This window comes from Tachysurus fulvidraco, chromosome 6, assembly GCF_022655615.1.
Source record: "Tachysurus fulvidraco isolate hzauxx_2018 chromosome 6, HZAU_PFXX_2.0, whole genome shotgun sequence".
Lineage (NCBI taxonomy): Eukaryota > Metazoa > Chordata > Actinopteri > Siluriformes > Bagridae > Tachysurus > Tachysurus fulvidraco.
The window spans coordinates 22,368,163-22,392,676 of record NC_062523.1 but is presented as its reverse complement, the minus strand read 5'-3'; the positions used below and the strand labels follow the sequence as shown (position 1 = coordinate 22,392,676).

The following is a 24,514-nucleotide window of genomic DNA, read 5'->3' as shown; positions in this document are numbered from 1 at the left end:
AGCATTAAACAGGCTTATATGCTGAATGAGACCTTACAGCACATTTATACAGATCCAAAGTCAGACAATACCTCAGGATTTCCTCAAATTCACTTTATTAAAATAACATACGGTTAACAACAGAATTATTTACAATTGAAAAGAAAGCAAAAAAATAAACAGAACCACTCCTCGGGGATGATAAACTGGGAATTATTCAACAGATTTTCGAAGGATATCTACATCCCAGAACAAGAAATAGTCCTAGGATTGAAAATAACAATATTTGAACAAGTTTTATGAACCTTTAGAAGGACAATCAAATTATCTACAATATATCACAATAGAGGACGACACTTACCTGATCTTCAAGCACCACATTTGTGCCTCTTTTTTTTGGCAGTAGAACCTTCTCGCCCACTTTAACGCTTACAGGAATTATAGCTCCAGTCTAAGGAAAAATAAATAAATAAATCATTGATACGATTTCAAAAATTTCCCAACACAAAAAGGCAGATTAAAAAAAACATTTTTGAGATAATAAATACCTTGTTGATGGCACCAGGTCCCACAGCCACCACAGTGGCCTGGAGCACTTGGGACTTGATCTCAGTCCCTGCTGCCAACCGCTCCACAAGAACACGGTTGAGTAGTGGCTGGAACTTTTTGAAAGCTTTTAGCCTAAGGAGGGGTAAAAGATGATAAAAAGATGCTTGAAAATGAGGGATTTTGTGCAAAGGTAAAAGACTTAATCAGAGAAATTGAGAATGGTAATGATTTCAGGTCTCATAAAGCCAGATAGGAATTTCTTAAATTTAAAATTTGTGAATTTTCTATAGACTATAGTAAAATGCAGTCAATGAGGTGATAAATGAGGTGGTTGCTGATAGTTTTGTCTTTACATCATATCTTATTTGGAATACCCAAAGATTGCTGTGTTCATTCTTTTTTGCTTAATAATATTGTTATTTTAGCAAAATATTTCATCCATAAAGGTAGATTCTTTTTTTCTACTTATTATTTTCAAAAATCACTTAAAATGTTTTTCCAAAGACCTTAATAAGATGAGAGTTCAGAGTGCTAAGAAGCTGCTCTATCTTTTGACATCATTTGATTTATTGTGATACTGCCCTTAATTCTTTTTGTTTTTCTTTTCTTTTTATGCTCTATTTAAGTTCATGTAAGTTATTTTTTCAAAAGGTTTATTTATTTTTTGTCTTTTCTAAATAATCTATTACTTATTCTGTGTTAAGCCTGTCATTTCTACTATTTAATCTTGTAAAACGATTATTTGCCTTTGTCGTTTATATACTCGCTAAAAAATTTACCTCAGAATTACACCAGCAGGAAGTGACGTATTCTTTGTAAAAGGCCGTTAAACTTGTTTGTTTGGTTTTTTTTTTTTGTTTGTTTTTTTTTGTAAAAGGCGGTCATTCATTGCTCATAGACAGTGTCTCAAGTTAATATTTAGTGAAATATCCAACATTTCTGTCACAACATTTTGCCTTTCTTTTGTAAATATAAGTTGAGAAAAGTTTAAAGAGAAACTTACCTCAGGAATTTTTCTTCCTTTCAACAATCTTCGTTTTAGCAACTCCTTCCCCACTTCAAATACGATGCACGTAATTACGCCAGACTGATAGATGAGTAAAGGGAAAAACACAGATCCTAAATAAGTATTTAGATTTTATAGCTAGAAAATAAAGTAAACTGGCTTGCTAAAATAAGAACATTAATCGTTAGTCTTACCATATCTGCAGCGAGTTGTTGCACAAGTGATTGAATGAATGAATGACTCGGTAACGGTTAGTCGCTCTTGGGGTGAAGGGTGGTGACAATTACAGGGGCCCCCACTGCCCAGGGGGCCCCACAAAATCCAGCAGTTGTACTATATAGGCCGCTGTTCTGTGAATAATTGTAATATTAAAATAAAAATATTAAAAACCACAGAAACATACAATTTGATATTATATTGCATACCTGCAAACTAGTCGCTTTTCGGCGAAATTCGCCGTTTTTAATCAAATTATGTCATTTGTGTGAATCGTGTAGATCCGAGGAGTTTTTAGTTGGGGGGGGGGGGTACCGCTTACTTCCATCTAATAGACGAGGTAGTGCTTAGGCGGCGGTTTTGGACGCAGCGTAATATACCATCTATCAATCTATCAGTCTCTTGGTGCATTCACCGCCACCAACTGGACTGGAGTGCACTAGTAAGCAGATGACGCCTCACGTCTCAAGCATCCGCGCGTCTTTTGACCAATCAGCATTCAGAAGTAAGATAAGGCAATCAGATATTTTTTTCTGGACATCGGCAATTCTGAGGTAAGTTAACTAAGTTTGTTTCTAACTATTTTATGCTTTATAACTTGGGTACTAGTTGCTATAGTTTGCCAAATCAAGTGTAGACTGTTAGTAAGGCAAGTAAATTTGTCGTGATACATTTTTAACTAACGTTACCGCATCGAACTTTTACCAATCTGTTATTAAGCTTGTTAAGTCAGGGATGGACAACAGCATCTGACAGGCAAGGCTCCTGTACAGAATTTATTTTTTTATTTCTTTATGGTTACCTTCTCAAATTAAAGTGACAGTGCATTGTTTATGGTTTAAATGTTAGTGGATTGACACGAAAAGTCGCATTTTACAATAAAGTCATTTAAAAAAATGGATTTTCACAAAATCATGAATGTGATGGCAAGTATGTTTTAAACACTCATGACTTTGAGCAATTTAAAGAAAGCAATAAAATATTTAAAACACACTGAAGACTGTGCTATTATCTCTGCCCTGCACTAAATGAATCCTCATCACTCTTAATAACCTTAAGAGAAACAGTTAAATCTACAACTTATGCTTGTACTGTTGGAGGGGAGCACAAATGTATCATGCTGTCAATCACTGAGTGAACCCCCTTTTTTAATCGTAAACTTCAGAGAAACAAATTTGATAATGTGCCATAATGAGGTATAAAAAGCGATAATGGGCTTTTTATGTCTATAATTGTGTATTGTGTAAATATGTCTATATCTGTCATTACATGGACCAGAACAGCATGAAAACAATGTGGATTAACAAACTGGCCCTCGTCACTGTCAAGTTTCTCATCCCTGCTTTAAACTTAACCATGGACTCTGGCAGATTATTTAAATTTGCTGGATATAGGTGGAATTGGCCCTAACATTGTTAATGATGATGGAAAAGGAGCCATGAATCCAGCTGATATCTGAACAGTTCTTTTGCAGAATGAGAGAGCTCAAAGAGGATGATACTGTTTATGTAGCACAGATTGAGTCAGGGCTGAGGTGCAGATGGAGCTGGTCCTGGCTGAAAACAGAGGTGACAGGAGTGCAGCACAGCTTTCCGCTGTCACAGTATATTTAATTTCACATTTAAAGTATCTTCTAATTTTTTTTATTTTAAAATATTAATATTCATTGTTTTATGTTTAAAATATTATTTATGCATTTGTAACTGCAGTGAAAATGCACTTGTCAGCTCTGAAGTACATGAAACAGTGTGTGTAAAGTTTAGATGCAGTTTCTGTGTTTTCACTGCATTGCAAAGATTCATTTTGTTAATTTCATTTGATCAATAACTGCTCTATTGTATCTTTTGTTAAAGAGACACCTTTTTTTCTTCTTCAGGAATGATGCAGCTGGGAAAAGAGCGGAAGAAGAGGGTGGTTCAAAAGGTGTGGTTTGAAGCCACCACAACTGAGCTGCACCTCAGTGTTTATACAGGAGTGTTGCCAATCCTTAAAGAATATGTCATGGTCTTTCAGGTGAGTTAAAGATTAAGTCCTTCACTGACAGTGTTACTCAAATTAATTTTACATTTCCCATGAAGTTTTTTATCTATTCAGAATGAGAAAGTTTTACAATCTCAAATTATGACATTTGCATTATAATAATAATAAAAAATGTAACTGAATTCTGTTGTGGCTTGTTTCAAAAAATAAATTGTAGCAATGTTTAATAATTACTGCACTTTCTTTGTAGGTCCTTTGACATGTTATTTTCTGTATTTGCTTCTATGCATTTCTTTCATAACCACACCACACTTTATTTTCCTCACTGGGCAGTCAGACACTTGTCCATAAACTCTATGACAAACAGCTGCAAGTTTTCACAAACTTTCTTGCCTGCTTTGTTCAGTCTGAACACCTGAACCCAATCCCTAAATCTCTGACTACTCTGGACTTTGATAGTAAACTGCTACCTGTGAGAGAGATGTATGTTGGTCGGGACACGGATCCATTCAGAGTGGCTCATCCACAACAAGTGTTAACTTACTAAAAGCTGTGTACATGCACTGGAATACACAGGTCATGCAATATGTGTTCACTGCTTAATTGTTAAAGTCATATTTTATTGTTTATCAGGTTCCATTAGGTGACAACTTGCACTCAGCCCAGAATCTGGTGTCGATGTTGACCAACACCTTAAGTGATGGCGCCAGTGGTTTAAAAGAGGGCGCCAGTGGTTTAAAAGAGGGCGGGGCGCATGCGCACTTCGTGGAATCGATTCATCTTCCCTCGGATAGTAATGCCTGTGAACGTGATGACGTATTTTTGAAAGTTGTTTCGCAGACCGCACTCCGTGTGTGAAAAAGAGGTGTTGTGAAAACAAGCGTTGTGTGTGTAAACTGTCGTACATTTTGTCATAGTCGTACATTTTGGAGTTGTATTTGAACAAACACAAAATCTCGTATCTGTAAACTGTCGTGGCCGTAGATTTTGGGATCCAACTTCACAAAATTAAAATTTACACACAAATGCTTTCAATTACGTACGATTATTATTGACAGTGTTTTTATTCCATATGCATGGACATCTGTTCTGCGGGTGGAAGAAACAAGGCCCAGTGAGAAAGGAATTTGATGGGAGTCAAAGAGAGAAGGTTGGAGTTTGACTACCAGCCAACCACAAGTGCTGCAGAAAAACGACTTCAAGCCGCAGAGGACGAACAAAAAGTAATAAAGAGGCATATTGCTAAACAACGCAAACGGGCACTTGAAAGGCTTGTGGCGGCCAAAAAACAAAAGAAATAACAATATCTGTGTTCATAAATTTATTAAGGTTCCAAGGCACTCAAATTGTACAGAGAAAAGTTATTTACAAGAAATTTTGGGATTAATAAAAGTGCTTTTTTCACTTGAAGCAAATGTTGTCATTCCCTTTTTGTTCTTGTCAGAGTGCTTCATTTTAAGTTCGAAATTTTTCGGGGGGGGGGGGGGGGATTCTGAACCTTGTCACCTTTTTCACCTCTTGTGAGTTTGCAATGACTGAAACCAAAGCAATGCGGCTGAAGGAGAGAGAATGATCTAACTAGTGATATGTTGTTCATTTCGAAAGAATCTTTCCCATGATTTGAGAACATCGAGTCGTCTCAGAGACTGAGTCGTTAATTTTGCATAAGATCAGTAAACGGAAAAGATTAGTTCACCTTTCGAGTCCTCGCGTCTGAGTCGTTCATTTTTGTAACGTGACACGACGCTTTATTGGATACAAAAGTAGTTCATTCACAACCGTCCTTACAGTTTTTTTACTCTTACTGTTTCGTGATGCATTATAGATTTTTATTTCTAGACAGACTATAAATGTGTGCATATCTGTCATTATGGTTCTATTCAGTAACACGGAATGTTTTAATAAAGAGTTGGTTAATGCTTTTATAATCATGGAAAATCATTCACATTTCTTTCTTAATTACTTACATATTTAATGACATATTTACAAGTTACTTCACTTAAGGACATATTTAATAAGATTATGCCTGAAAAGGTTTTGGATTGTTTTATCGTATGTTCCAAAGTTCAGGCATGTATTTATCATTAAGTCAGGAGAAATTTAAGGTTTTAATATTAAGATAATCTACTTTTTCAAAATATAATGCATAGTGCTTGTAGGCCTAAGTTTATTAACTTAGGCCTACAAGCACTATGCATTATATTTTGAAAAAGTAGATTATCTTAATATTAAAACCTTAAATTTCTCTGTACCTAATGATAAATACATGCCTGAACTTTGGAACAAACCAAAAAAAAAAATAGAAAATCGCATTCATGATGATTTATGGTGATTTTATTTCTTTACCTACATTGACACTGATGCTTTAAGGGGTACCCTGTACCGAGATGGCTGCTCTATTGACGCATTCGTTCCAGTGTACTGTCGTATATAAGGTGACATCTATTGTAGATGTCTATGGGTGTCTCAGCACGAAGCTCTGATTGTGTGCTAGCGATGTGAAATGTGGTGGGGCATGAGAACATTGTCCCTGCCTCCCGCATGAACAGTACAACTGTTGTGTTTTTGAATCATGTCGATAAAGTAACTAAACTGGTCCAGAAAGAAATTGTCATAAATAATGAGTGTATACTGGTTTCTCCTCTCAGTTCCCCTGCCAAAAAAGTCATGTTGTCAAATGTCCCTCCTTTTATTATTGATGAGGCGATTCTAAAATAGCTTTCTCGGTATGGGCAACCCGTCTCCCCCATGAAGAAAATACCCCTCGGCTGTAAGTCCCCACTAGTTAAGCACTTGGTGTCTTTCAGGAGATTGGCGTTTATGGTTTTAAATAGGGCTGTAGCTATCGAATATTTTAGTAATCGAGTATTCTACCGAAAATTTCATAGATTAATCAAGTAATCAGATCAAATGTATTTTTGCTTAATTAAAGAGCAATATTAAATATACAAGAGAAAATAAGACGGGTGTCTTAAAATTAACTTCCTTTGGTTTCCTTTTTTTAATATATATATATATATATAAAAATGAACTTTTATTTTTTAAATGCATAGTATGCAAAGCATACAACAATAGTTTTTATGAAAAATAAACATTTAGATATTACCCATTGTTTCTCTGTCTGTAATTGTACTGTGTATAAGCCTTTACTGTCTTCTTGGAATGCTTTGAGGCATTTAAGAGGCAAAAAACATGGACAGGAACTTGGATCTAGAGTATTGTAGGATAATGTATTTGTTTGCTCAGAGCCTTATTATAGGTTCCATTCTGTCTACAGCTGAAGTAAAGTGAAGTGAGATTTTAATGGTGTTTTGTAGCCTGTAAGCTGCTGGGAAATTAATGTCAGATGATAACGTGATCTTGCTTCATTAACAGGTGAAACTGCTTGTTAATGAGGATGAGTTTGAACGCTACGACTGCCTGCTGCTGAAGAACTGTCTGGACCAGTTGCCGGACCTTGTGTACTGCCGTCTCTACCTGTTCCAAGCCTGTGACCCTGGAGTCCAACTCCAACTTAGGCGAGTGTCTCTACTGTAACTACACCTTCTGTAACCTGTGCAGGCGCGATTACCATGGCATCTCACCCTGCCGTAAGTCACTGTTACTGATGTTCAAAATTAAAGTACAGCTGCTTATATATAGTAATATAGTAACCTGATGGAACTGTACCTGGCTAGTTCTGAGAAAGAGCAGAAGCTCTTGGAGCAGCGTTATGAAAAGCAGGTGATTCAGCGTGCTGTAGAAGAGTCTTGCAGTAAGAAGAGTTTTGGCAGAGAACTCAAAACAATGCCCTCGCTGTGAAAGTCACATTCAGGTCAGCTGCACTGATGGACAAAGCAAACTGTTCAGGTGTGTGTGTGTTTGTGTGTGCGTGTTTGTGTGTGCATATACACCTCCACCTTCTGCCTGCAAACAATAAAATTTTTAATCTATCCAAATCTCATTAAATGTTCTGTTTTCTTCATAAACTTTTCTTTTCTTGCATTTATCCATGTTTTCCTACTTGGGTTTGAAAAGCTTGATCTGAATTGATTGGAATTTTCAATTTCGTGCCAGTGGATTTTTACACGGTTTATTTTAATGTTACAAGAGCATCATAATCTTAGAATTAAATTTTTTTTTAAAAACTAACTAAAATAAAATAAATTTAAAATAAATAATTATTTTTTAAAATCTACAGGGAGCCGCAGCAGAGGGATAAAAGGGCCACTTGCGGCTCCGGAGCCACGGGTTGCCGACCCTTGACCTACACCCTCACCTACACCCTCACACACACCTCCACCCTCACACACACTTACATACACCTCCACCCTCTCATACACCCTTACACACACACACACACACACCTCCACCCTCACACACACCCTGAAATACACCTCCACCCTCTCATACACCCTCACACACACCACCACCCTCACACACACTGAAATGCACCTCCACCCTCAAGCACACCTCCACTTTCACATACACCCTCATATACACCTCTATGCTGAAAATTTGTTCAGTGAAGCAGGTCCAATCACTGTTATCAGTCCTGACTGTACAGGAAGAGTAAAGTGTTCTTTCTAAGAGTGCATTAGTAACATATGGTGTCTTGTCTTTGTTTTTGTACTTTTTCTAGATTTTTCCAGGTTGCAGACTTAGAAGAGCACTGATGAAGACAAGAAAAATTAGTTTCTGTTTTGTTCTAATAATTTATCATTAAATTGTAGAATAAAGTTGATCTTATGAAATTTCCTTCTTTTGTTTATCATATTCTCTGTATTCTATACAAGTCTATATTTTTCTTTGGATCCATGTATGTAATGACCGCCCCCTTCCCTCTCTTTAAGCCACCACTATAGAGCAATATAGCAATGTTGGGGAAAGTGAGGTCAGAGGTCAATGATTTGTAATACAATGTTCACATGTTAGCAGATGCTCAAAATGCAGAAACAACGATGGACAAGTTCACATATTAATGGTTTAGTTTCCCCTTAGGAGTACGAGGTATGTTGTGTAATATTTCATGTTCATTTATAGGTATTAGTTATTTGTGACGTTAAACTCTGTTCAAGGCAGATCGAACTCTGCACGTGGTTCTAAATATTACAGTGATATGTTCTAAACAGATTTACATTGTGGTTATGTATTTGTTTATGATGTTTATGTTAATGTGCTTATGTTTTTTTTTTTATTTTATTTGTCTTTCTATATAGACCGATGCAAAGGAAAGAGTAATTACTTCAAAAATAAACGTTCAAGCATCAGTGAAAAACTCTGCCTTATTGTTTGGAACTAAGGGGCAGCTACAATGCATACTGTAAACTTTATTCCTGTACATCTGCTTGCCCCAGTAAACCTCCACCAATCAGAATTCACTGATCAGTGATATTCTCTCAGAGATGTTTGTGTTCATTACAAAGTGTCGACTCTTTCACAAAATATGGTCACTTCTGATCCTTTTGACTATAGTTGCTTACATGTGCGCGCGCTCTCTCTCTCTCTCTCTCTCTCTGCGCATGCGTGGCGTGTGAGAGCGGTTTGCGTTTTTTCCAATTTTCCGGCGTTTTTTTCCTTAAAACATCTAGAAATAATCTAGTGTGTCTATGCGCGAGTGTGTGTGTATGAGCAGCATAGATATCTATACTAGATGTCGTCTTGGGGTCCTAAAAATGCGTCAAAATCGCCGCCATCTTTGTACAGTTGTCTTGTACTTCAAATTCATGCGTTTGGTTGTTCAAACGAACTAAATCTAAAAAGCAGACAGCAAGGGATTACATTTCACAAGTGAAAATGTGTTTTATGATACTGAATGTTAGGAAATTATATACCTGGTTACGTTGGTTTGTTTCAGTCCTTGGTTAACGACCACAGCTAATCCATGCTACTGTAGTTACCCCATTCGTTTTTGACAGTTAGGAAAGCCGACAATGTTTGTAGATTCCGAAGCTCTTAATAAGGACATTAAAAATTGACCCATGCTTTTTTTTTTTTTTTTTTTTTTTGCTTAAAGGTGAAAAGACACATCTTTATGTATGTTTTGTAAGATTCCCTTATCTGTCAAACATATTTTATTGGATTGTCCTGGACTTAACACAAGCAGAATGCTCTTTTATCATTACTATTCTCAATTTCTCTGATTGTCTTTTACCTTTGCACAAAATCCCTCATTTTCAAGCATCATTTTATCATCTTTTACCCTTCCTTAGGCTAAAGCTTTCAAAAACTTTCAGCCACTACTCAACCATGATCTAGTTCAGGTTGGCAGCAGGGACTGAGATCAAGTCCCAAGTGCTCCAGGCCACTGTGGTGGCTGTGGGACCTGGTGCCATCAACAAGGTATTTATTATCTCAAAAAAAAAATTTTTTTTTTAATCTGCCTTTTTGTGTTGAGAAATTTTTTGAAATCGTATCAATGATTTATTTATTTATTTATTTATTTATTTATTTTCTTAGACTGGAGCTATAATGCCTACCAGTTATTCACCTGCTTAATCATTGACAATTAAGCAGATATAAAACATGGAAATTTTGCGATCATGCAGCACAACTTAATAAGGAACCGAAAGTACAGATTTTAATTAATCAGTTTAACACGACCTTCACCATTATACATGAAATGATAAGTTTGCTGCAGCTACAACTACTTTTGCAAAGCTTATAGATTTAACTTGAACATCCTATGAAATAAACCATGTGGTTTAAATTCCTATATAAATAAAACATATATAACGGAATAAAACTTACTTTAGCAGTGACTGAAACCAAAGCAAGCAGCTGAAGTAGAGAGAGAATGATCTAACTAGTGATGTGTCGTTCATTTTGAAAGAATCTTTCCCATGATTCGAGAACATCGAGTCGTCTCAGAGACTGAGTCGTTCATTTTGCATAAGATCAGTAAATAGAAAAGATTAGTTCACCTTTCGAGTCCTCGCGTCTGAGTCGTTCGTTTTTGTAACGTGACATGACGCTTTATTGGATACAAACGTAGTGCATTCACAACCGTCCTTACAGTTTTTTTACTCTTACTGTTTCGTGATGCATTATAGATTTTTATTTCCTACAGACTATAAATGTGTGAATATCTGTCATTATGGTTCTATTCAATAACACGGAATGTTTTAATAAAGAGTTGGTTAATGCTTTTATAATCAGGGAAAATCATTCACATTTCTTTCTTAATTACTTGCATATTTAATGACATATTTACAAGTTACTTCCCTGAAGGAAATATTTAATAAGATTATGCCTGAAAAGGTTTTGGATTGTTTCATCATATGTTAATTTTTAAAAAAAATGTATAATATGACATATTAGGTCTTCGTGATCACATTGTTGAGACTCAAGATGGCATAGACAACCATCAGTTTAGCTTAATGTCACTGGTTGTCTGTGCCTTTTATAAGTTGAGACAACACCATGTCTCAAAGGTTCATACTCTGCAACTGCAGAGCAAAAGTGTCAGGAAGAAACTGTGTAAGGTTTTGTTGTTGCATGGATACTAAACACTTAGTTTTAAAAATGATTAACTCAGCTGACAGTCCTGGAAGGATGTTACCAGTTAGCTTGGCAGTGTAACTATCTAACTTTCACATTATGTTCCGCTCATATTTGTTATTTGCTTCCACCTGCAAATTACTTTGTGTATCATATTTAATAAAACCAATACAATTTAAATGTTTAAATTAACATGTATATTCACATGATTGTAGCAGTGTTGCATGCAGTAGGCTATAAGGTAAGTAGCAATTGTTCATTTGAAGTTTACTCAAGTGGAGGAATGTAAGCAATAAACTTAGGCCAACAAGCACTATGCATTATATTTTGAAAAAGTAGATTATCTTAATATCAAAACCTTAAATTTCTCCTGACTTAATGATAAATACATGCCTGAACTTTGGAACAAACCAAAAAAAAAACTAGAAAATCGCATTCATGATGATTTATGATGATTTTATTTCTTTACCTACATTGACACTGATGCATTAAGAGGAGGGGGTCCCCTGTACCGAGATGGCTGCTCTATTGACGCATTCGTTCCAATGTACTGTCGTATATAAGGTGACATCTATTGTAGATATCTATGGGTGTCTCAGCACGAAGCCCTGATTGTGTGCTAGCGATGGGAAATGTGGTGGGGCATGAGAACATTGTCCCTGCCTCCCGCATGAACAGTACAATTGTTGTGTTTTTGAATCATGTGGATAAAGTAACTAAACTGGTCCAGAAAGAAATTGTCATAAATAATGAGTGTATACTGGTTTCTCCCCTCAGTTCCCCTGCCAAAAAAGTCATGTTGTCAAATGTCCCTCCTTTTATTATTGATGAGGTGATTCTAAAATAGCTTTCTCGGTATGGGGAAGAGAAGAAAATACCCCTTGGCTGTAAGTCCCCACTAGTTAAGCACTTGGTGTCTTTCAGGAGATTGGCGTTTATGGGTTTAAATAGGGCTGTAGCTATCGAATATTTTAGTAATCGAGTATTCTATCGAAAATTTCATAGAGTAATCGAGTAATCGGATAAAACTTATCGGATAACTTTTATTTTTTAAATGCATAGTATGCAATGCATACAACAATATTTTCTATGAAAAATAAACATTTAGATATTACCCATTGTTTCTCTGCATGTAATTGTACTGTGCATAAGCCTTTACTGTCTTCTTGGAATGCTTTGTGTTATTTAAGAGGCAAAAAACATGGAGAGGAACTTGGATCTAGAGTCCATGCATGGTTTCACACCGAGTGCTTTAAGTATATATATATATATATATATATATATATATATATATATATATATATATATATATATATATATATACACATATATATATATATATATATATATATATATATATATATATATATATATATATATTAATCAGAATGTAAAAGTCTCTCTCGCTCAATGTGTGTGCTTTAAAAGTCTTTAAAGGAGCATGTGATTGCAATGAAAAAAGGTAAGCATATCAACATGCTCAGAATCGAGGCTTGCCCTGAGCTTTTAAGCAATGTTTCCTGCTGCTGAAAACAGATGCTCTGATGTCTCACCAAACACAAAATAATAAAACATAAAAACAAAAAATAATGTATTTGTTTGCTCAGAGCCTTATTATAGGTTCCATTCTGTCTACAGCTGAAGTAAAGTGAAGTGAGATTTTAATGGTGTTTTGTAGCCTGTAAGCTGCTGAGAAATTAATGTCAGATGATGACATGATCTTGCTTCATTAACAGGTGAAACTGCTTGTTAATGAGGACGAGTTTGAGCGCTACGACTGCCTGCTGCTGAAGAACTGTCTGGACCAGTTGCCGGACATTGTGTACTGCCGTCTCTACCTGTTCCAAGCCTGTGACCCTGGAGTCCAACTCCAACTTAGGCGAGTGTCTCTACTGTAACTACACCTTCTGTAACCTGTGCAGGCGCGATTACCATGGCATCTCACCCTGCCGTAAGTCACTGTTACTGATGTTCAGAATTAAAGTACAGCTGCTTATATAACTGACAGAAAAGCTTACAGGTCAATATCTAGCTGTATAAAGGTTAAACCACAGGTGTGACCACATATAAAGGACAATAGTGTTTCAGTCAGTTTGATAGTGACAAAGGAGAAGATGTCACTTCCTGCTGGTGAAGTAATTCTGAGGTAAATTTTTTTATTTTTTTATTGAGTATATAAACGACAAAGTCAAATAATCATTCTACAAGAGTAAATAGTAGAAATGACAGGCTTAACACAGAATAAATAAAGTAATGGGGGGATTTAAAGAATCTACATTTATGGATGAAATATTTTGCTAAAATAACAATATTATTAAGCAAAAAAGAATGAGCACAGCAGTCTTTGGGTATTCCAAATAAGATATGATGTAAAGAAAAAACAAAACTATCAGCAACCACCTCATTTATCATAATCAGCATTTTACTATAGTCTATAGAAAATTCACAAATTTTAAATTTAAGAAACTCTCATCTGGCTTTATGAGAACTGAAATCATTACTATTCTCAATTTCTCTGATTAAGTCTTTTACCTTTGCATAAAATCCCTCATTTTCAAGCATCTTTTTATCATCTTTTACCCCTCCTTAGGCTAAAGCTTTCAAAAACTTTCAGCCACTACTCAACCGTGTTCTAGTTCAGCGGTTGGCAGCAGGAACTGAGATCAAGTCCCAAGTGCTCCAGGCCACTGTGGTGGCTGTGGGACCTGGTGCCTTCAACAAGGTATTTATTATGTCAATGTTTTTTTAATCTGCCTTTTTGTGTTGAGAAATTTTTGAAATCGTATCAATGACTTATTTATTTATTTTCTTAGACTGGAGCTATAATGCCCATCGGTGTTAAAGTGGGCGAGAAGGTTCTACTGCCAAAAAAAAAGAGGCACAAAAGTGGTGCTTGATGATCAGGTAAGTGTCTTCCTCTATTGTGTGATATTGTATATAATATATTAATAATATTATATTGTAATAATTTGATTGTCCTTATAAAGGTTCATAAAACCTGTTCTAATATTGTTATTTCAAAATCACGAACGAATCACTCGTTAACGACACCACAGGCTGGCCTTGTGATACTTGGACAACAACGACACTCGCTGCAGATATGGTAAGACTAACGATTAATGTTCTTATTTTAGCAAGACAGTTTACTTTATTTTCTAGCTTTAAAAATCTAACTACTTATTTAGGATCTGTATTTCTCCCTTTACTCATCTATCAGGCTCGCACTTTTACGACTATATTTTTCGAAGTCCGTAAGCAGATCGTGAAAAGTGGACAAATCATTTTTAAAGGACAACAAATTCCTGAGGTAAGTTTCTTAACTTATATTTACAAAAGAGAGACAAAATGTAGTGACAGAAATCTTGGATATTTTACTCAATATTAATTTGAGACGCTGTCTATGAGCAATGAATGACCGCCTTTAAAAGAAAAAAGTTTAACCACCTTTTGCAAAGGAGAAGATGTCACTTCCTGCTCGTGAAGTAATTCTCATAGATGGGTGATTCTCTGAATTGGGTGCCCTTCAAGTCCTCCAAACTTACTTCAAAGATATTCAATTGAAAAAAAATCACAAAATGCATTTTAACGCTGTCAATTAATGGAAAAGGGTGCCTTTGCATTATAATGCAATACAATTGCTTTTTTTATTTTATTTTAAAGATAATGGGTTGCCTAAGTAGTAGACAACAAGCATGTTTGCCTGTCCTCACTAACCATCATTACATTTTCATTGAATATCAAACAAATAAAAACTGCAATTGATACCAAAATGTTGCTTCTAATGTAATCATATGTTGGTCTACTTTAACTAAAATATACACACATATATATAAATGCATTAATTATATATGAAATTGCAATATTAGTCTTTGGGTATTCCAAATAAGATATGATGTAAAGACAAAACTATCAGCAACCACGTCATTTATCACCTCACTGACTGCATTTTACTATAGTCTATAGAAAATTCACAAATTTTAAATTTAAGAAACTCCCATCTGGCTTTATGAGAACTGAAATCATTACTATTCTCAATTTCTCTGATTAAGTCTTTTACCTTTGCATAAAACCCCTCATTTTCAAGCATCTTTTATCATCTTTTACCCCTCCTTAGGCTAAAGCTTTCAAAAACTTTCAGCCACTACTCAACCGTGTTCTAGTTCAGCGGTTGGCAGCAGGAACTAAGATCAAGTCCCAAGTGCTCCAGGCCACTGTGGTGGCTGTGGGACCTGGTGCCATCAACAAGGTATTTATTATCTCAAAAAAATGTTTTTTTTAATCTGCCTTTTTGTGTTGGGAAATTTTTGAAATCGTATCAAAGATTTATTTGTTTATTTATTTATTTATTTTTCTTAGACTGGAGCTATAATGCCCATCGGCGTTAAAGTGGGCGAGAAGGTTCTACTGCCAAAAAAAAGAGGCACAAAAGTGGTCCTAGAAGATCAGGTAAGTGTCTTCCTCTATTGTGATATATTGTAGATAATTTGATTGTCCTTATAAAGGTTCATAAAACCTGTTCTAATAATGTTATTTTCAATCCTAGGACTATTTCTTGTTCTGGGATGGAGTTATCCTGGGAAAATTTATAGAGTAGTTCGTAGTTTTTCATACCCAAGTAGTGTGTGTTTATTTTTTTGCTTTCTTTTCAGTTCAATTGTAAATAATTCTGTTCAAATGTTATTTTAATAAAGTGAATTTGAGGAAATCCTGAGGTATTGTCTGACTTTGGATCTGTAGAAATGTGCTGTAAGGTCTCATTCAGCATATCAGCCTGTTTAATGCTGTGGTTATTTTCAACTAGTTGAAATTTTAAGTAAAATTATAAACCTAATGGTTCACCCTGAAAGATTTCACTTTCTGTTCTGCTCTGTGATTTTATTCCACAAGGAACATCTTTATTAAACATCTTAATGAAATTAAACTTAAGCTAAATTACTAATGTGGTGTGTTTTTATATTATGTTTACTTATGAATATGCATGTTTAAACTTTATTTTAACATTATTTACTGGTGTAGCTGATTGGTAGTCAAATAATTTCATATCAAAGATTTTAACATAAAATGATTCATCAAAATGAACCACTGGACGAGAGATTTTGACCTGATTGCAACACTCAGAATAGTGCAATAAAGAGAAAATATCCACTAAGCAGCAGTTCTGTAGATAGAAACAACTTGTTGATGAGAGTTCAGCAGAGTCTGGTCAGACTGCCTCAAGCTGACAAAGGCTACAAGTAACCCAGATCACTGTATAATTGTGGTGAGCAGAAAAGTATGCACTGGCCTTTGCGAATATTTGCACCGTCAAAGCCAACATCAAAGTTTGTCGTGACGAACTTTACAAATCTAGTTTTTATTAGAATAGTTATTTATTTTGCTATAAAACTTTATAAATAAAAATAAACAATAATTCAAGAGTCTATATTATAATATATAGACATGGACAAAATGCATATTTGCATTTATTATGTTTATTTTTAATTTTATTATTCACTCATAATAATTTGTCCTAAATGACAAGTGACTGAGAGCCCTTATTACATTAATCATACTAAAAGTGAAGAAACTGTGTACACTGCCAACCATTTTATCAGAATAATAAAATGTCTATATTTCCCTTAAATTAATTCAACAGTACAACAAAAAAAATTACCTCAGAAAAATATTACTCACTACCTGGAATGACCAGAGACAATGATAAATATATATTTATATGTGTGTGGTCATTTCAGGTAGTGAATAATATTTTTCTGAGGTAATTATTTTGTTGTACTTTTGAACCTTATTAACAGCAGGAGTAATAAATTCCTTAAAAAAAAGTAAAAAAAAAAAAAGTAACAAGTATTTCGCATTAATGAACTCAACTTAAGTAATAAATCACATAAAATTTTACATAAATATAGAGAAATGCTACCTCTGACTTCACCTCAGCAATCTCCTCAGAAGTGCATCTCTACATGCATCTGATTGTTTTGTCTGCTCCCAGCACGTGCAGACAAATCATACTATGTGGAGTTTATAAAAGGCGCAGCCGTGATACATGACAGACACACGACGATCGAGACAACTGAGAGGTGAGGCATTTATCTCATAACAAATTATATGAACATTGTTGTAAGTAAGTTATAAATTCATACAATAAATTGTTAAACGGATATGAATATGGTTATGAACATAATGACAGTCTAATTACAAAGTTTGACAGCAGTTCTGACAGGATTAGCACCCTTAGCGCTCACTGAGGTACTTCTGAGGTAACTTTAGAAATTGCAGTATATCAGTGGTGTTGAAAAAGCTTAATAAGCCAAAGAAAGATACGTCAACTAAAGTTAAATAATAATGTAACTTTGAAATTTATCAGATGCGGGAATTGAACTCACAAGCTCTTGCTTGATCGCTGATACCGTAGCCACAGTGCTATCACTCCGAAGACAGAAGGTGAATGACATGTAGACTATTAGTGAATAACAGATGCTTAGCGGATGTAACTTTCCTCGGAGGGATTTTTCGCGGCACTGTAGTGCGTCCTGACAGCATTAGCGCTCTCTGGTTTCTGATGTATTTTTACTTCACTTGGTATCAGTAACATTAAAATATTTGAAACTCCATAGTAAAATAAATTGATTAGGTTCTGCAAGATATAAAAAAAAGTCTATACATAATGTCAGCCAAACAGTAGAATCTGACTGGATTGAGCTTTTTTTGAGGAACTTTTCTGTACAGCAGTGTGTTCTGCACCGCTTTTCAGTGCCACAGATGAATCCACAGCAAATAAATAAAAAAAATTAGATTTGAGCGTTTAGCTGCCATTAATGTTTCATGGTAGTGATATATAGTAGTATTTTTCTCTGATCACATAGACAGCACGTCTTATAAGTGCGCTCCCCTCGGTGTGTTTACAGCGTAACAGGTGAATCGGATTCTTTAACAATTGAATAAGGAACCAGTTCTTTAATGATTCTCTCAAAAATCTCACGAGTCAAGAGTTATGTGTTCAAAAGATTCAAATGAATTTTTAACAAATGATTGGCAATCTGACCAGGGTTTCCCCCACCTTGTGACCCCCTTGGAATAGGCTACATGCAAACCTGTTTAGTTCAGAATATAGAAAGAATTTTTAGTTGCTTTACATATTATATAAACAAGAAAAGCACCACCCATAAAGGCTCCACTTTTATTTTTAAAGAAAAGGAAGTGAAAATTGGTACCTATAATACCAACATGCAATGCGTGTTGAGTGATGGCAAGGAACTCTATCTGGTGTCAAAATTTGGCCATGATTTTTTGATGCTGGCCTTTCCTTTGTCATCAAAAATTTTGTTATAAATGTTAGAAATGGCTGACAACATTTGTTAGTTGGCCCAAAAACCTTGATCTTTAGAACAGCTCCCCTGAACCTACCACAGGAAGCAGAGAGCAGCGAAGGAGGCCCTTTATCCACCCTCACAACAAGTGACTGGTGAAGAAAAGGATATTTTCTCAAGACCTGGATTTTTTTACCTTCCAGGGCAAAATTAAAACTAAGTGAATTTGATGTTAGGATTGATTTTACTCTCTAGCACTCATTCTAGTCAACTGGATGTGTTCTGTTGATTAAGATATTTCAGATGAAAAAAACTTTACAACAGAACAACTCTGGATAATTGATAATTATATAATATTAAATACACACAAACACACACACACACACACACACACAAGTAAAAAAAAAAAGTTAACAACAGGTCTATAATATTCCAGGTGCGAAGCGTGAGAATGACACAGTCTCAGGTTCCCATCCGGGATTTATCCATAATGTGTGGCGAACACATTGTAGATGTGTCTTTGTGGAGGGACGAGGCTGTGACAAAATACAATGAAGGGGATGAGGTGGAGCTTACCTACCTTCACACCAGCATCCAGGTGAATGGGAGGGGAAAATTTAATTCCTCGTATCACTGTCAAGGTAGAAATTAGAATTCTAAAACATATTAGTTTCCTCTCTAGACAAATCTTATGCACCTCCTGATAGTCTCAGTGACAATAGAAAGATATATTTAACAGTTATACTAAAATGTGTCACTGTAAAACATTTGGCTGTAAATTCATAGCAAGGTACTGGCAGCTGGGTTTCCAGCCACTTACTGTATTTGGAAGGCATATTTTTACAGTATATCCTGTAATTATTAAATTCAGTATCCAAATATCAGTATAAGAACTACCTGTATCTTACTATCACATCATTTTACAGTATGTAAATTGTGTTTTCTAATTCCTGTTTTACATACTGTATTTATAGATTGTAATACTGGCTTAAATCATTATTAGTATAATTAATAAGCCATTTATTTTATTATAAAAAAATGTAAACAGCAAAAAAAGCCTTTAAGTAAAAATGTGAAAAAATTAACATTCAAGGGTCAAGCTATTTCTGTTAAACAAAGTAGAAACATGCATGAAAATTTCACAAACCTGGGACCCGAAGTCATTTTTAAATGAATTAAAAAGTCATTAGAGCCATTTTCTGCCTGGTTTATGAAAATTCATTAAAATAGTGTTAAAAACGACCTGTAAATTTAAAGTGGAAAATTTAAAATTTACAATGGAATGCCATGTTGAGTGTGAATAACATTTATTTTTATAAAAATACTGGTCACCGAGGGACAAAGAGTGGTGCAGAAGCTGGAGGTTGTTGGGGTACTGGAGAAGGAGTAAGCCTTTATCCTGCTTGACAGCTTGTGTGAAGAGTACATCTTGCCTGTTGAGATTTACTCTGGCAGCCTTGGAGAACTAATAGAGAGGCTGCCATTTAAAGTATCTGTAGAGAGCGTGAACAAAAGAGTACTCAAATTTAATGCGGTGGAGGCAAGTTCGTAAATAGACCTATGGATTTATGATTTTTTTTGTATGACAGTTTTGTTTTAATAGTTTGTTAATTTGTTCTTTTTTAGGGTTTAATTGTCATTTATTTCATGTACAATTCTATTTCTATTTAATAAATGTTCTGTTTAATTCTAGTAACTAAGCCTGATGATTTTTCCCCACCACACATACTGTACATAGTCCCTACCACACGTACCATAATAATTAAACACAAACCCTTAAAATAATTTAAGAAATTAAGCAAACCATTCATAACAAAAAAATTAACAGCAATAACAAATTAAACATTGAACTAGTACAGTTGCTACCTTTTAACCTGGAACCTCTAGTTATGAATCTGATGAATTATTGGACCAGGGTTTTTTCCTGCATGGGTCCATAAAACCACTTCCATTTGAACAATGACTGCAAAATAGTCAAGTCAAGAAGCTTTTATTGCCATTTCAACCATATATAGGTGATGCAGTACACAGAGACACAACGTGTCTCCAGGACCAAGGTGTAACAACAAAATAAAAATGCCATAAAGCTACATAAAACAAAACATAAAACAACATAGAGCTTAAGTCCTAAAGTGCCAATAAAATAAAGTCCTAGCCAAATGATGTGCAATGTCTGCAACAGTTCCAGACAAGGACAGTAAAAACAGACAAAAAAATACACAAAATAGCGCTGCCAGTGGGCATTATGTAGTAGCAGCATTTAAATGAGGTAATTATAAATTTTGAGACAACAATACAACAATTTGATGTGCAAAAACAGCAACCAAGATAGTGGTCGATTTGTACAGTCTAGTGTAGTTCACACAATTGATTAAGTTTTTTTTTTTTATTTTATTTTTTTTATAGATTTTATTCAACTACAAACATTTAAGGCATATTTAACAATCATAATTCAGAGTTTCGTGTTGATATAGCACTCAAAGAAAGTCAGAACAAACAAAGAGAAAATAAATATATTCAATTAAAATAAAATACAAATAAATAAAAATAAATAAATAAATAAAAAGGGGAACAACAAATCTTAATCTAAATCTAATAACAAGTCTCAATCTAATAACATATACGAGTCTAAAGCCGCAAGAAGTTTCAGGGCATTTCTGTCCATCATCCATTGAAGGGATTTTGCAAACAATTTCAAATCACCCTTCCATCCTGTGAAATGGGGTTTGACCCTTAAGTACTTGCATCTGTGGATAAAGTGTTTTCCTAACATAATCAGGTTATTTAACAAAAACTCTATATTTTTATCATTTATAAACACTCCAACTTTAATTGAGGTCATATTCAGAGGATGTATCAATATACCTTTAGCTTGTACCCAATTTTGAAATGAAAACCAAAATTCATTTACCAATTCACACTGAAAGAAGATATGCTCTACCGTTTCAATGTCTTTCTCACAAAATCCACATGAAATGTTTTCCCAATTAAATCTCTCATGTAAAAAGGAGTTGGATGGATAAATGTCATTTAAGATTTTGAAGGTCACTTCTTTAGCCTTAGGGAGAATTGGGTATGATAAATATCGTTTCCTTATTTTTTTCGCTTTTTCCACACTAAAGTCTTGTAGAACATATTTTCTTTTCAGTTGATTAGGGTAATACTGCTTAGATAAGATATTTCAAATAAACTTATTTGTAAACTGTCTGCTATTTAAATTAATACCTTCAATGCAAAGCGATCTCATTTCTGATTGAGAGTTAGAATATATTACAAACTGCTGAATCATTGTTATCAGGGATGCTGGGATGGCCTTTATTACTTTATTGTATTCTCTAATTGGGTATTTGAAATTAAATTTATCACAAAAGTCACTGTAACATAGCAAATTACCAGAATTATCCATCAAATGACTTACTGCCCATATACCTTTTTCCATCCAAGTACCGAAAAACAATGATTTCCTATTACTCAGAATATATCTGTTGTTCCACAAAGGTGTATTGTGTGGTGTAAAGTTGTGTTTAAACATTAGTTTCCAGTACAGAAGAACTTGTTGGTGAAAATCAGATAATCTTACAGGTAATTTGTATACATCATAGTCACAACGCAAAAGAAGATCAATTCCACCCATCTTTTGAAAAATAGCATTTGGGATAGAAAACCAAAAAGCATCTTTGTGACAAATAAAGGACTTCAACCATTTCAATTTAAGTACACCATTCATCACAGAAAAATCTATGACATTCATGCCACCCTCTTCAATACTCTTAATCATGTCAGCTTTTCTAATGTAATGGCATTTATCCTTCCAAATAAATTGGAAATTTATCTTGTTTAATAAATTGGACATATTATCAGATATTTTTAAAGAGAAGGCAGGGTAAATAGCTCTGGATATACTCTCCATCTTGGATAATAAAGCCCTACCGAAAATTGTTATATCCCTTTGTAGCCAGGAATTCAATATTACTTTACATTTATCAATATTTCTAAGAATGTTTTCTTTTTCCCTTACTTCCTTGTGTCTGGTGACCGTGATGCCCAAATATCTGACTTCTGTTTTAACCTGTATATTCTCAATTGTGCGAGCTGGATGATCGTGTAAAGCAAGAATTTCACATTTTTTAATGTTCAATGTAACACCTGATGCTTTTGAGAACTGACTGATTGACTCCAACGCTGTGGAGATCTGCCTTTCATCTTTTAGAAATAGAGTCATATCGTCTGCAAACTGACTTATGACAATGTGTTTTCCCATGATGTTTAAGCCAACAGATTTATTAATTTTAATCATGATAGACAGTAGTTCAGCAACCAATATGAATAATAAAGGCGAGCTGTTGCAGCCCTGTCTAATGCCCCTCTTAACTCCGAACCGTGAACATGTGCCATGTTCCAGAGATACACAGCTGTTCATATCCTTGTAAAGCAGACTAATTAAATTTGTAAATTTCTGTCCAAAACCAAAAAGATTTAAAGTTTCTACGATAAAGGGATGTTCTACCAAATCGAAAGCTTTGTAGAAATCTAAAAAAACAATGAAACCCTGATCTACAAACGTATGACTATAATCGATTAAATCTAAAACCAATCGTATGTTATTATGAATAGATCTTCCAGCCAGGAAGCCAGATTGTGTTTCAATTATTATCTGGGGCAAGCCTTTTTTCATTCTAGCTGCAATCATTCCTGATAATAATTTATAATCAGTATTCAAAAGCGTAATGGGTCTTAAATTATCTAGCAATCTTTTGTCTTTGCCATGTTTGGGAATAAGTATTATTAAGCCCTGTTTCATGGTAGTCATTAATTCGTTCTTAGCTATGCATTCTTGAATTGCCTTAAATAAAATTTGTCTGATATCTTACCAAACGAATCTATAAAATTCGGCTGTGAGCCCATCCGTACCTGGGGATTTATTCAATGATAATCTCAAGCTCACGTCATCCAATTCTTCAATTTTTAATTCTGACTCACAAAGTTCTTTAAATGAACCATCAATCTTGGGTATGAAGTCTTCAATTTTATTCAGAAAATTTGAGGAATGTTGTTGGGAATATGCAGAAGTGTAGAGGTTATTATAAAATGCAAAGACTGTCTTTTCAATGGTCTTAATATCCTTACACTCTGATCCATTTATCAGTAGGCTTGATATTGCTTTATTTTCCTGTCTTCTCTTCTCTAAATTGCTGAAGTACGAGGTGTTCTTTTCTCCTTGCTCCATCCACTTCGCTCGCGATCTCACAAACACACCTTGAGCTCTTTTGCAATACATATCATCTAATTTGGACTGCAATATCAATAGTTTGTTTTTATCTTCACTGTTTAATTCTGCCTTATCACAGTACTTACTAATTTCTTGGAACAAGTTACTTTCTTCTCTTCTTTTTCTAAGGGCAATCTCCTTACTAAATTTTATGGAACTTTCTCTAATTCTATATTTTACAAATTCCCATTTACAGCAGAAACCATTCATAGACTCATTATTTTCAATTTCAATTACTATTTCTTTTATCTTTGTACAATATTCTTCATTTTTTAACAGATTAGCATTCAATTTCCAGTAGCCTTTATTTTTCTTTATTCTATCAACTGGATTTAATTTCATTTCTACAATACAATGATCTGTTAATGGTGCTTTAGAAATCAAGATATCTGAGGCAAGTTCTCCAAGCATGTAATCCACCAGCCAGTAGTCAATCCTAGATTTACAGGTATTATTTGGTTTGAACCAGGAATATTGTTTTACACCTGGATTTCGGAATCTCCAAATATCTCTTAGGTGATTTTTATTCATAAATTCCCCCATTGTATGGTTTAAGTGGTAAGTGTCAAATTTAGTCGGCCATCTATCTTCCCATTCGTCAGGTGTCATATTCCAGTCACCTCCCATTAAAACAAAGTCTGTAGGGTAAACTATTTTGAGTTCTGATAAAGTACTTGTAATTTCTTGTAATTTGTTTATTCTGGGCAACAGTTCTATGACCATACACATTAG

The 24,514-nt window shown here is 34.7% G+C and overlaps 2 protein-coding genes across 4 annotated transcripts; one reads left to right on the top strand and one right to left on the bottom strand.

The window, feature by feature from the left end:
* Nucleotides 1-111: 111 nt before the first annotated feature.
* On the bottom strand, nt 112-886 carry LOC125138371 (10 kDa heat shock protein, mitochondrial-like). Its single transcript, XM_047814616.1, has 4 exons — nt 882-886; nt 528-660; nt 341-430; nt 112-243 (listed from the first exon to the last, which is right to left on the bottom strand). Exons 1-4 carry the CDS (start codon nt 884-886, stop codon nt 193-195), a joined length of 279 nt encoding a protein of 92 aa, XP_047670572.1. The 3' UTR covers nt 112-192.
* Nucleotides 887-9,758: 8,872 nt separating this feature from the next.
* Nucleotides 9,759-16,068, top strand: LOC113655448 (10 kDa heat shock protein, mitochondrial-like). 3 transcript variants are annotated; one of them, XM_027166001.2, is made up of 9 exons: nt 9,759-10,051; nt 12,946-13,160; nt 13,800-13,931; nt 14,023-14,113; nt 14,266-14,312; nt 14,427-14,516; nt 15,324-15,455; nt 15,566-15,655; nt 15,753-16,068. In XM_027166001.2, the coding sequence occupies exons 5-9, from the start codon at nt 14,310-14,312 to the stop codon at nt 15,801-15,803; spliced, it is 366 nt and encodes a 121-aa protein (XP_027021802.2). In that variant the 5' UTR covers nt 9,759-10,051; nt 12,946-13,160; nt 13,800-13,931; nt 14,023-14,113; nt 14,266-14,309; the 3' UTR covers nt 15,804-16,068. The 3 variants fall into 3 exon arrangements, with proteins under 3 accessions (XP_027021802.2, XP_047671115.1, XP_047671116.1); XM_047815159.1 differs by lacking the exon at nt 9,759-10,051 and having other exon boundaries at nt 12,624-13,160; XM_047815160.1 differs by lacking the exons at nt 9,759-10,051; nt 12,946-13,160 and adding an exon at nt 13,176-13,355.
* Nucleotides 16,069-24,514: the final 8,446 nt, after the last annotated feature.